The sequence below is a fragment of the Misgurnus anguillicaudatus genome, chromosome 2, assembly GCF_027580225.2.
Source record: "Misgurnus anguillicaudatus chromosome 2, ASM2758022v2, whole genome shotgun sequence".
Classification (NCBI taxonomy): Eukaryota; Metazoa; Chordata; class Actinopteri; order Cypriniformes; family Cobitidae; genus Misgurnus; species Misgurnus anguillicaudatus.
In genome coordinates, this window is record NC_073338.2 from 11388205 (window position 1) to 11402938 (window position 14734).

At 34.7% G+C, this 14734-nt stretch overlaps 1 protein-coding gene across 1 annotated transcript; it reads left to right on the forward strand.

Annotated features, from left to right (window-relative positions):
* The first annotated feature begins 11316 nt into the window (after positions 1–11316).
* neurod6b (neuronal differentiation 6b) lies at positions 11317–13725 on the forward strand. The gene is made up of 2 exons (XM_055201363.2): positions 11317–11460; positions 12078–13725. The coding sequence occupies exon 2, from the start codon at positions 12087–12089 to the stop codon at positions 13050–13052; it is 966 nt and encodes a 321-aa protein (XP_055057338.1). The 5' UTR covers positions 11317–11460; positions 12078–12086; the 3' UTR covers positions 13053–13725.
* Positions 13726–14734: the final 1009 nt, after the last annotated feature.

Genomic DNA, 14734 nt, shown 5'->3' on the forward strand with positions numbered 1-14734 from the left:
TACTGATATTAACACATACAACCATATTGTGGTTACACAAAATATTTTTAGAATAATGATGTTTCTTTTAGATACAGGGCCACAAACGGATAAATTTATTTAAATGTATCTAAAAGCTGAATAAATAAGCTTTGATCGATGTATGTTTTGTTAGGAGAGGACAATATTTGGCAAAAGTAATATCTAGATCTAACTTATAAAAAGTGAGGCAAGTGATTGCATGGGAAGTTTTAGGTTGAGTAAACTTGCAACCTTTTTTAAGTATAATAAACACTGTAATATTACTTAATACAAATGCAACAAAATTAAGTTGAGTTAACTAATAGTTCTAGTATTACTCTGTTAGTTGAATTTACTTTTCTTGGTACATGTAACTTTTTATGGTTTGTTGTTGTTTCCATAAGTATTGATTTAGACTTCATATTTCTGTGAGATGAGGGCATGAATTGTTTATTCAATCAATGTGCCCACCCAATTTCGTTTTGGGCAGCTGTAAAGCGCGACATACTTCAGTATGCCGTCTATGCACATGCACCAGCCTTTTGAACAATGGTAACTACAAAACTCAAAAGAATAAACCGAAACTCTTCCAAATCTCGAAGATAAATAAACATTAAAAACTAACAAGTCTTTCTTTTTAGTTAAAAACACATAAAATAGAGTTTAAATTCAAATTATACTCTCCAAATGCAGTCCCGTGCAAAGCATGCTGGGATCTACGAGTCCACTGCCTAGTTAGTTATGTTTTATTATTAAGTTAATTTCCCTTTTTACAAATTTAAGTGGATTATACATGATAAAATAAAGTTGAATTTACTCAATGATGTGATCATTTAGAATTACTCAAATTATTCAAATTATTATGTTATTTTAACTCATGTTTTGATTAAAAAAATAAATATTAAAAAATTGTAACACAGTTTACTCATTTTATTTAGTTAAATCTACTAAGGCACAGAAACACAGTTTACAGTGTACAATCTGAGTGTGCAAAAAATCAAAATATTGAGAAAATTGCCTTTAAAGTTTTCCAAATGAAGTCCATAGCAACACATATTATTAATGATAGAAATTATAATACTAGGGCTGTCAAAAGTTTGTAAAATAAAAGTTTGTGTCTGCATAATATATATGTGTGTGTACTGTGTGTATAGATTATGTTTATATAAATGAGCACATACACATATACATACATACAGTAGATACATATATATATATAATTACACACAGTGCGCACACATAAATTATGCAAAAAACTTTTATTCTGTATGTAATTAATCGCAATTAATCTTTTGACAGCCCTAATAAATACATTTGTTGATATATTTACAGTAGGAAATTTACAAAATATCTTCATGGAACATTATATTTACTTAATATCCTAATGATTTTTGGCATTAAAAAAAACAATAAAGTCACATTTCCATGTATTGTTTATGATTCTCTTAAATTGCAATTTAATGAAATAGGTTTTATTGCAAGGTCACTGTAATGTTTAAAATCAGTCACAAATAAGTACAATTCATGGTTTAAGCAATAAAATGAACATCAGGTAAAATGTATGATATGATATTTCTTTTGTGAAAGGAAATGATGTCATCTTTAACTCAACAGTTATGCAGTGATATTTTCCTGTTATTGCTTTTAAACATGCACCTGTTACGGTGTGATATTTATCCTGAAGCACAACATATAAACTCTTTCCTCAAAACTCTTTAATAAAACAAATAAATTATTAATGATTTCAGATTTCATGTCAATTAACCGTCTATCTCCTTCTGTGTTTTTAGGTGTCACTGAATATTTTAAACATGTTTTTTCTATGATTTATGGACATAATGTGAGCATCAAACTTCCTGCTTGGATCCTTCTACTTAATTGAATTACACACGTAAAGGATCGACCTTTCTGTATTTAACACGCCACGTGTGTCTTGCAGGAAATAAAACACATATGTGTTTGTGTAGGAGTTGTGTTTGTGTGTGACCATCGGTGTGTTCTCCTCGCACCTTCTCTTCCATCTGAGGTTCCACCTGGACGGTGCAGTCTGCTGGCATATGGGCCATGTAATTGGTAGAAACAGCACAGCTGTAGACGGTGGTTCTGAGACCCAAAGTCCTCTAATCACTTCAGAATAACAGTCAACAGCTCGGCCAACCTGCACGTCCCTCTGCGTGAGACTGCGCTGTACGGCCAAGCCACCACATCACTGTTATCGTCTCACTTGTATTTTATAACACATATGATATATGGGGGAATATACAGTGCAATTGCACATACATTTGGTTATATTTTAATTATTTGGAACTCATCATCATGGATCACAAGATGTTACAAGCCATAACAATTTAATATTTTCTGTAAAAAGTGTCTCTCCAGTTTCTCTCTGTATGACTGTCAGTTCTGTTACATACTGTCAACACTGTTACTCTACCATGGTAACAGTGTATGACAGTAACAGAATTGACCCTGACTGATTCGGACAAAAGGAAATCACGATTTTCAGCTTTGCAAGACACCTTTCAAAGAAAATATTATATTGTTACGGCCTGTAACATAATTGTGATTAATGAGCTTCAAACCAAATAATAAAACTAAAATATATAACCTGTCACTGCAAAAAATTACTTTCTTTATTAGTATTTTTGTCTTGTTTACAGTACAAATATCTAATAATTCTTAAATCAAAATTTATTTTCTTGATGAGCAAAGAAAATAAGTCTAGATTTTAGACAAAAAAATATAAAATTTAAGTGAACAAGCAAACAAATCTGCCAGTGGGGTAAGAAAACAATTTCAGAAATTAAGTTTACTTTTTCTTAAACACATAATTCAAGAAAATTTTCTCACCCCATTGTCAGATTTTCTTTGCTTGTTTTATGCACAAATCCAATTAAATTATATATATATATTTGTCTAAAAACTAGACTTATTTCATGGGCATTTTGCTCATCAAAAAAAGGCATCCTTACATTGCAAAAAATTATTTTCAAGAAAACTTTTTTTTAGTATTTTTGTCTTCTTTTCACTAAAAATATCAAAAAATTCTTAAATTGAGATGCTTTTTCTTCTTTTCACTAAAAATATCAAACAATTCTTACATTTTTTCTTTAGACCAAAAATATCAAATTTAAGTGATTTTGTGCATAAAACATCTGCCAATGGGGTAAGCAAAAAAATCTTGAACATTTTTCTTAAACACTAAATTCAAGAAAAGTTAGGTTACCCCATTGTCAGATTTTTTTGCTTGTTTTATGCACAAAATCACTTAAATTTGATATTTTTGGTCTAAAAACTAGACTATTTTATAGACTAAAACTATTTTCTTGGATCGTTTTGCTCAAGAAAAAGCATCTTAATTCAAGAATTTATAGATATTTTTACTGAAACAGATTTTTTTTTCTTAAAAATCATTTTTTGCAGTGTATTAATAATGTTTAGATATTTGTACTGAAAACAAGACCAAAATATTAAGTAAGTGTACCAATGTAGAGTAACAGTGTTGACAGTATGTAACAGAACTGACAGTCATACACCGAGAAACACACACTCTTAAAAAAAAAAAACACTTTGGACACCAAATGTAGGTCTACCTGCAAATATATAATCACCCACATATAAAGAAAATAGGATAAAACTGGATAAACCCATACCCACCATAGAGGGAAAGATTTATAAACTTAAAGGGACATTCCACACAAAAATGAAAATTTCTTTCATCATTTTCTCATCCTCATGTTGAGCTAAACCTGTACGTATTTCTTTATTTTCTAATGAACACAAAAGAAAATATTTTGATAACATATCCTCCAACCCATACGACTGTTCTGGTCATTTGTCCATTCCCTCAAATATGACCAATAGAGGCGTTTACTAAATAAGTGCCTCTACCGGCCAACCACAGGTAAAACTTATATATTAGGGTATGAACTGATAGTTTGGGGTATACTTGTGAAAATGAAAATCTGTCATTATTTTCTCATCCTCATGTTGTTTTAAAACTGTATGAATTTCTTTTCTCTGATGAACACAAAAGAAGATATACAGCTGATTGTAACCATTGACTTCCATAGTAGGAAAAACAAATACGATGAAATTGGTACCATCAACTGTGTGCTTACCATCATTTATCAAAATATCTTCTTTATCATTTATCACAATACATATATAATGTTTGTTTTTCTAGTATGGAAGTCAATGATAACATCTGCTGTGTGCTTATCAAAATATCTTTTTTTGTGTTCATCAGAGAAAAGAAATTCATATAGGTTTAAAACAACATGAGGAGGAGAAAATGATGTTTTTGGGTGACCTTCATATACGTATAGTGTCATTTTTTCAATGTCACCTCTATGCAGACTATTAACAAGTCATTTGTAGGCTTATACCCTTTGAAACGTGTAAACAATGCAGGCTTGCTTTTGTTTCAAAATGACAATTATTGTATAGGATTTTGTTTGATGATGATAGTGACATAAAATGTAATACAATTTGGTCTCTCTAAGCTATTGAATTTGTTTCAAATGACTTACAATATAGTAGATGAGAAGTATACAGTATTTTATGGTATTTTTATAGTCCTTTTCTACCTTAAATGCCTCTAGTCTTCCCGTACTTTAATTACTGTCTATCTTTGGTCGTCTCCCACAGATGATATAACATCACACGGGTTTCAAACCACAATGAGGGTAAGCAAATAATGTCAAAATGTTGAGAATTGATGTTTCTCTTTATTCTTCGCTTAATTTCAGAGAACAGCTGTTAATTTCGAGGCAGCTTGTTTGATATTACGACCACGTAGCCGTTGGATCTGAAAGAAGAAACTTCCACCGTAAACAAGAAATCTGAAATTCAGCAGATGTTTAGTTCGCCTGTTTTGATGTGAAGTTTTGTGTATGACGCGCGCGCGTTGGAAATCATGTTGATTTTTGCGTTTTGCGCCACGGCGAAGGTGTGATTATGAAATTCAAGGTGAGGGTGCGTCTCACAACACCGTCGGTTACTGTAAGTGTAGGTGTTAGTTGATGCCACAGTCAGAAACATCTGTGGATAAAAGTTTCACAAAGCTCAGTTTTACTTCGAGTAAGAGGTATAGAGAGAGACGCAGACTTCTTTTCTAACACTTTCTTCGCTTCGCTTTGTACTGTACGAATCTCTGTGCCACCAGCATCTCTGGATATAAGACCACCAGTGTGTCACCTGTGATTCTGCCAGGAGTCTCTGTTTCTCATCGTGAGAGTTCCAGCACCTTCATTAGCAACTCGGCTTGTCACACTGCCTTTAAACGCTGATAATGTGATAATTAAAACAGCTGACAAGCACGAGCTGTCATCTCTGTGGCAACAAAAAGCCTCATTTACAGGTGGAAGAACAGCGAACCATCATCCTAGTTTACCATCCGCTTCACTGGAAACAATCATATACATCATACAACCCAGTAGAAGAAGATACAGTGGCACGGTAGACTGTAATTTTTACAAAAAAGTCACTAATGATAAAGCCATTTGTGAATATTGTAAGGGTATTGCTTTATTTTGACAATATAAGAGGGGTTCTCAACCTTTTCCAATTCAAGGCCCCCATACTGTCAACTACAAAATTTGAAGGCCCACCCACTCATAATTTTTACCCAATAAAGTATACAAGAGCTTGGCATAACTAGACAGAACGTATATGTAAATATCCAAACACTTATTATGCTGATTTTAGTAGATTTAGCTTATTTTCCTATTCTTAATAATTCAGACTGATCTCACGGAAAATCGTGTTATAGTCACGAAATATTTTATTTATTTATTTGTGTCCATGGCACGAAATTCAGCTTTTTTTGTGTCTTGAGCACGAATGTCTTTTTCGTGTCACTTGCACGAATTTCTAGAAAAAAAACTTTTTCGTGTCATTTGTATTGTTTTCTCATAGTTTTTTCTGTATTCTTACCATTGTCACTTGGGGTTGGGGATAGAATCACTTTCTGTTACATTTTTAGACATCCTAACCCAATCCCCGCCTCTAACCCCAACTTCAGGGAAGAATAGTTTTAAAAGCAGAAGAAAAACATGTAGAAACCAATACATAAAATGACATAAAAAAAGTTCTGCCACGGACACGAAAAATTATTTATAGACAATTGTGCGTGTGGCAACGAAAAAGGCATTCGTGCTCAAGTCACGTAAAAAAACTGAATTTCATGCCATGGACACAAATAAATCAATAAATTTTTTGTGACTAACACGATCTTCCGTGAGATCATGTTGGAATACTTTTATGTCATCTTGAGGGCCCCTTTTTACGTTTACTGGGGCCCCAGTGGTCCCCGGCCCCATGGTTGAGAAACACTGGACTATAAAGAACGTTGCACCTAAATCCAGGGGCGCAACTAATGGGGGAAAGTTAGGACGATTCTAGGCTCACGCAATTTTGGGGCCCCCAAAGAAAATTTTTATTAGTAAAAATTAATACTTCAGCTGATTTTTCACTGGCAGGCTCACAATTATCTAGTAGATGAAGTTAAAGGTTTTTGGGTTAAGGTTCATACACCGTATTATGTATATTTAATCTTTGTGTAAGAATGTTGCATTTTCTCTGAATATTTGATTATTACTGTAATGTATTTTTCTATTAAATTTACATTTGCATAATGAATCATCTTATGGCCACAGACATGGTTGTTTTCTGACTACACACTGATTATAGTGATCAAAAACAATACGTTATAGGTATGCATTATTAAATTGCTCAGACAAAGATTTTAGACAACTAGGTTGGCTTGTATTTTTGGGGCAAAATGGGAGTGGTAGGGGGCCCAACCTTATATTCTTTCATAGGGCCCAGAATTGCTAGTGGCGCCCCTGCCTATATCTCAACAAACTGTCATTTGAGTATTGGTAGACTGTCTGCTTATTATCCGCTAACACTTTATTGTCATGGCCCCACAACATACTGTACATCTGACTTTCCAGAGAAATATTTTATTGCTCTTTCATAGCTCAGGAATTTAGGTATCAACTTGCCCCAATTTTGAAAATGTAGAACTTTAATTAAATCCAAACTGTTAACTCGTAATATTTTTCAACAAATATTTTCAGCGTTTCTAGACTATTTTAAGTCGTAATGTGAGATGAATATGTTTGGAAATTAAGTGCAAGGCTCGGTTGGCTACTGTAGGTATAGACCGAGGAGAAAGCCTGCCTCTGCTCTGCCCTCCCGAGCTCAACAGTGCCCCACATTTTCTCCATGTAAATTTGTGGTGAAAAATGGAAATGCAGCGAACCCTAATAGAGAGCCATATGGGCAGATTTTAATATGTCACTCTAGATTTTACGTTACGGACAATATATCATTCCGCGTTAGCAAAGTGCACATTCGTTTGCGTGACAACATACGGCTGATTTTCCAGGTTGTGAGCATCGCAAGTGGTACAAATCAGCCCGATTGTAATATATTGTGTAGTTTTTATTACAGGATTTGTTTGAAAAGTTGTCAATTAATGAGAAATGGGACATCAAACTTCTTTGCCCTGACAAGCCAGATATAAAAATTGTGCAACAGCCAAACGACCAACGGTAAATCGTTCAGTAGGGCATTTGAAGGGTCGTGGAATGACACACTGCAAAAAATGATTTTCAAGAAAAAAAATTCTTAGTATTTTTGTCTTGTTTTCAGGAAAAATATTAAAAAAATTCTTAAATTAAGATGCTTTTTTTATTTGCAAAACGACCCAAGAAAATAAGTCTAGTTTTTGGAACAAAAATATCAAATTTAAGTGATTGTGTGCATAAAACAAGCAAAAAAATATTTCTTAAATTTAATGTTTACAACTTTTGCTTGTTTTAGTGCACAAAATCACTTACATAAATTTTATTTTTGGTCTAAAAACTAGACCTATTTTCTTGGGTCGTTTTGCTCATCAAGAAAAAGCATCTTAATTTAAAATTTTTTAGATATTTTTACTGAAAACAATTCACAATCTCACTGCTAAATGCTGCTCACTGCTAAAACGAGCCTGATCTCATGAGAATTTGTACATATTTTACGATTTGGCTAATTCGTATGAATTCATTCAAAGTTAATTGTGCAAAAACGTACAATTCTCATGAAAAAACAATAACGAAACCCAACCCCTTGCCTAACCCCAACATCACAGGGGTCAAGGCAAATCGATAAAAATCTCCGAATGTGGTTGTATGAATTAATACAAATTAGCCAACTCCTAAAATATATACAAATTCTTGTGAGATAGCGTTGCTAAAACACATTAAACCTTTAACAAATTAAGTTAAACAATTGTAACTTGTTTTTATAAGTTATGTAAACTTATCACAAGTCAGGACCTAAAATAATAAGTTGAATTGACTTGCAAAACCAAGTTGTTTTAACTTTACACAATGAAACAGTCTAATCCTCAACTAAACCTCTAATGAAAGTTGTTTGTTGAGAGTGGACCATCAAAATAAAATAAAATAAAATAAAATCCTTAAAAGTAAAGTTCTTTACCTTTGGGCAGACATCTTGTTGATCCTTTTGTATAACTTTAAGAGCAGATCAATACATTTAGCCTTTATCATCCGTTCTTTCATTCAACTACACCATGATTTATTACCAGAAAAGACCAGAGAACTAATTAGTGAAGTAATTAATTAATTTAAATTTGCATATTTGCATTTGCAATTAGTGCAGTCAACTGATGAGTCTGAAATGAGGAGTTTCACTCATCAGATACTGGTGTGAACTGGACCAGAACACACAGAACGCCAGCTGAGGCGTTTTAGGGGGGCAGCTTTGTGTGCGTGTGTGTGAACGGGTGCCCAAATGTTGCTGTTTTGGGGACTGCCCTCTGCTGATATATCTACGGATAAACTAGTAGCTTGTCTAGTATATGATATAGGGACAACGAAGCGTAAACTAAACACAGCTGTAGTTCTGAAGGACTTCTCATAAAATAAATAAAGAAAAAAACTCAACCGTACTGCAGGGCAGAGATGCACCGTTGTGATGTAAGCTGCATAAAAATGTACTCCAATCACTGTGTCATTGTGGTGCTAATGTCTGTAACTATTATGATTTAAACTGAGCTGCCCCTGAAAGACACTCTTAAAAATAAAGATGCTATATAAAGGGTTCTTGTTTTGCCCAAAAATGGTTCACAAAAGAACCTTTTCTTTCTTGCCTTTTCATTATGTGTTGAACCTTGAACTGTTTGTGCAACAGAAAGGTTCTGTTGGATGATATAAGTTCTTTATAGAACCCACGAAAGAACAATTTAAGAACCTTAAACACAGTTTTAAAAATAAAGGATACTAAAGGTCTTTGTTTTAAAATGATTATTTGTAGTCAGACTATAAAATGTATGAAAGAAATGATTGATTTAAGAACCTTTGACTAAAAGGTTCTTTGGGGAACCATAACATTCCTTTATCACATCTTTCTTTATAAGAGTGCAGTGTAGGCAGGTTGATATTTAATATTATTTTTACTTATTTCTTTAAGGGCTTGAGTGTACACCAAATAATATTATTTGCTCTTCCCTTCAATATATTTAGTATTTATGTCTAGCAAGGTCAGTGAAATAAACATCTGTTTATATTTAATCCAGCATTAGGTCAAAAAGGGACAATTCCAGCCAGTGGGTTAAATTCCCTCAGAAAATGTTAAAGGGGTCATATTATGAGCTTTTTTTAGGATGTAAAATAAGTCTTTGGTGTGCCCAGAGTCTGTATGTGAAGTTTAAGCTCAAAATAACCCACAGATAATTTATTATAGCATGTTAAAATTGTCACTTTATAGGTGATGTTTTTGGGTGTGTCCTTTAAAATACAAAACTGATCGCAAAGATGGTGGTTTGTTGCAATTGAAACTCAATTGTGCTGCCAATTTTTCACAGATTTTTTGCTCATTTTTCCGTGGCATTCTCACGGATCTCCACATTTTTCCGTGGCCCTGGTTACTCAACTGTTTTGTCCTATTTTCTTACCATTGTCGCTTCGGTTTAGGGTTAGATTTACATAAAATGACATCCTTACCAAACCCAACTCTAACCCCAACGCCAGGCGACAATTGTTTAAAGTTTAGAAAATATAAAAGAATAAATCAGAAAAAATAGTATAAACCAATAGTTAAAGTGACATACTAACGCAAACACCAAATCTAACCCTAAACCGAAGCGAAAATGGTTCGAAAATATGAAAAAGCAGTTGAGAAACCAATCCGTGAGAATGCCACGGAAAAAGACAGTCCGTGGCAGGGCCACGGAAAAATGCGCAGATCCGTGAGAATGCCACGGAAAAATTAGCAAAAAATCTGTGGCTGTCCCATGCAAGGAACTTTGTGAGATCACATTGGATTTTTGAGTCATTGTTTTAACGTAGCCAACGTAATTTTTTTCATTCATCCAATGCTGATTTCCAAATAAATTGTGTTGACATCACTTCCAGCACCAATAGCATTGCATCATACACTTTGACTTCATCACTGGAAACATAAACCTTAATGCATATACAGTATAGTGACAATCAGCAATATCATTCATTAAAAAAGAACTGTATAACAGATAACTAACAGAGATAACAACAACAGCCAATAAGGAAAGCAAACACTAAAAAAATCTAAATGAACACCACACAGTGCATGAAGGGAAACTTTCAAAATCCTTGCTAAATGTAAAATTGTTTATACAGTAAACCACAAAACTCCTTGCTAGCAACATATTTCGGCTAATTTTAGTCAGTAAACGCAAAAAACACATTGACTCTTTCTAATAAAAATGTTGGTTCAAGTTTCCTTTGTCGGGAAAACATTTTGAGTTATATTTTTTTATAGTGAACAATGTGTTAAAACAAATCCAGCATTTTGGATAAAAACCACCCTTCACATGGTTAAATTACAACATAAAGGGTTGCAACACAGCATTTTTTTTTGAGTGTATGAATTTTGCGATGAAGAATTGTGCCGCAGAGCTATCTGCTATCCACCAAAAAATTTTAAGTAAACAGACGTCTCAACTATACTGTAGGCCCATCGACCGTATATAGCCTAATCAAATACATGCCACACTTTCATATCAAAAGCATTTAGCAGTCTCCACACAGGTATTGGCGCAGGAGTGCTGGCATTAATCTTTTTTTGTACACGGAGTTTTCTGACGGTAAATGAGAGCCTCGCGGTGCCCATTACCGTGAGCGCCAGATGATGAGAGCCGAGTGAAAGTCCCTCGAGACTGCGTCACGTGACTAGCGAAACGTCAGTGGCAGATGGCACGGGTACCAGAGCTGCTGCCTGGCATGGGTGTCATTTCTCAGAGAGAGAGAGAGAGAGAGAGAGAGAGAGAGAGAGAGAGAGAGAGAGAGAGAGAGAGAGAGAGAGAGAGATTAAAGGAATTCTTACAGCTCTACATCAAGCACATGGGAGGCAGTTCTGAATGTCGCCAGGAATTTGAACATGCAAGCTAAACACTGAAATATAAAGGTAAGGAATCGAAAATATATCGATTTGTATTTCCTCTTGGCTTGTTTACTTCGATTCTAATGTATTTCTGTAGCAATCTTTCTCATTTTGCATAGTTGTAAAGCAGCTTCGCCGAAAATGTTTTTTAGCTAAACAGTATAGAAAAAAAGGACAAAAGAAATCACAGAAAATAACATATTATGAATTTTATTGAATGGATGTTATTATTGACGTGAATTGAAACAATTTATCGTATTTAACCTGTAGTTTCAATTTGGGCAAACATTATTTATTGTAAAAAATTATGGTAAACTGCGTAGGAAATTTGTGTACTCTGTTATTATTAGCTCTGCTTTTCTACCTTATGTATATGTTGTTTACCCTGTGGTTATTTTTATTTTATTTTTTTAGGGGGGGGGGGGCTTATCTTAATTTTTTTGTGGTGTATTTACATTCCTGTTGTTATAAAGTGTCTTATTTTTTAGTGTTTAAATTTCAGCTTTATAAAACAATATGTAATTGATCCGTAAAACGACAATTTGTCATGCCAATTTGCAGTCTTACAGGCCCTGTACCCTTTGGTTACTCTTTGCCATAGTCGCTGACTTCATCTGGTTGTTAATTTTGCTGTTGCACAGGTGCAGACGATGCTGACCGTACCGTTTGAAGATCCAGACATGATGCGTGAATCTCAGTTCAGTGCCAGATTCTCCGGTCAAGAAGAAGTCCGTACACTTAACGCGTCCAATGCGGAGCTCCAGGAGGCTGAGGACGACAACACGGATCGAGAGGAGGAGGAAAGAGAGGACGACCGCGACGAGAACGGCCTGCCCAAGAAGAAAGGCCCGCGCAAAAAGAAATTCCCCGAGGGGCGCGGCGAACGCGTGAAAGTGCGTCGCCAAGAAGCGAACGCGCGCGAGCGCAGTCGCATGCACGGACTCAACGACGCCCTGGAGAGCCTGCGCAAGGTCGTGCCATGCTACTCCAAAACGCAAAAGCTCTCCAAGATCGAGACACTGAGGCTCGCCAAAAATTACATCTGGGCTCTGTCCGAGACTCTGAGCGCGGGCAAGAGACCCGACCTGCTCGCCTTTGTGCAGACCTTGTGCAAGGGATTATCCCAGCCCACCACAAACTTAGTCGCGGGGTGCCTGCAGTTGAACGCCCGAAATTTCCTTACAGATCACAATGGGGAGGTGTCGTATTCTGGCAGGCCTCCATATGATGCTCTGTATCCGTATCCGAACGCGGAGATGGGCACGCCCACCGGCCTCAGCACTGGGACCCGGGACAGCGCCAAACCGTTCCGGCCCTACAACTATTACGCATCCTACGAGTCCTATTACGACGGTGGCTCTCCGGAGGCCAGCAGTCCCCATTTTGACGGCCAAATCAGTCCCCCGATCAATTATAATGGGATTTTCTCGCTTAAAAAGCACGAGGACCAAGTTGAGTACAGTAAGAACTGTCACTACGGAATGAGGTACTGTAATGTGCCCGGTCGAGGCTCCATGTACCGCGTTTCCCCTGACAGTCATTTCCCTTATGACTTACATCCCCGCAGCCAATCGTTTCAGAGCCAGGACGAATTAAATACGGGTTTCCATAATTAAAAGCAAGTGTAGGGGTTGGATGCCAGTTACACTAATCTGTCAATTAATTAGTGCGTGTTGCAGACGAGGGGGGCTTTTACGCGTTTCAGTGTTTGATTTTATCCTGTTATTTATTTTAAAATGATGTAAAGTTTATTCTATTTATTTGAGATTGCATTGGTTTTGTTGATGTTTGTGGTGAGGTAACCTGTTCATCGACGCAGGGTGTGGTAGGCCTGTAGCTCTTACAATCAATTAATCAAATAGGGGATAGAAATGAAATTTAAAGATGCTGCTGGACTTCTTAAAACACGTGTTTTAAAGCTTGTCTCATCTTGTGGAAAATGGATTTGTTACTGTGTCAATATGCGCTATTCAAAATCATTCGATTCATGAAAGCAATAATGGATCTATGCAACAGTCCGTGTATTAACAAAATGTTTTGCAAATTATTGTGTGATTTTTTTTCTTCCTTGGTTAGGCATTTGTGTATTTGAAGCATATACTCCCCAATACGCATAATGTCAACAAATCCTATATTGTGATTTTGCTATGTGAAAATAATTTTGGTTAGTGTTATTCACGGGAGGGATATTGGGTCTTGTGGATGATGCGAATGTAAGAAATCTTCTTAGAAATCTTACTTCGTTTGTATTTCGATCATCTTATCGAAATAAAATTTAAATGTGATCAATTGTATATTATTTTTTATCCAGAATTATTTTAATTGTCGATACTTCAGGAATATACGTATTTTAGCATAATAATAGATTAAAGATAGCCTATGTTTTACAGAGACATGTAAAGAGGTAATTTCGACTGTTTGATATTGCCAAAGTAGTGTGGTAATGGAAGTCAGATCGCAATCACATTTATGACTTAAAATATTATAACTCTTTAATTTTACACACATTAAACGTGTCTAAAAATATAGAAACGAATAAAAAAGGAAAATAATTAAAAAGTTTTTTCGATTAATATAAGTTTAAAGTAAAAACCTAGGTCTCTAGTTTTTAGTATCTTAAACGTTATGTAAAAACAGAACAAACTTTAGCATTATAAAACACTAACTAATTCCAGTAGGTTCTCTAACAATATATTTGAACATTTTTTTTCGATGGTTTCTAAATTCCTCTGGACATCACTAATGAATCTTTCAGTCTTCAGGTTGAAATGCTGTAATTTGATGAAGTGTTTTCTGAAGGTGACCCGGCTGTGAACTCCAACAACAGAAACTTAAACACTAAAATAATAAATATTCAATTAGCAATGGCTTGGATTTGAATTAATGTTTATTCATATTTGGTTATATAAATGCTCCACTGGGGTTATAACGCGAACATGTTGAATTCATTATGACCTTTCACAAACTTGATAATAATAATGTGTTAGCCCATTAACGGACTTTATTTTATTATTAACAATTAATAATTAATAATTAAAACATTTAACAAATCGAATAGAATAGTTTTTAAACTGTAGTGTTATCCTAAAAATAATATTAGGCTATAAATAATTTTAAAATGACTTAAGGTACCATAGTGTTATTTAAGTAGGCTAGGCTTATACTGTATAATACAATTTGACATTTGTTAGAGATTTATTTTAAAGGTAAATATTTATTTTATTTTAAATGTCTCTTAACCAGACTTTTACTTTATTTAAAACTTTTACAACTTGTTCTGCCGTTTTAAAATAAGAAA

Bases quoted from the DNA above. Each gene is read 5' to 3' on its own strand.
- neurod6b (XM_055201363.2), top strand. From the start codon at position 12,087: ATGCTGACCGTACCGTTTGAAGATCCAGACATGATGCGTGAATCTCAG.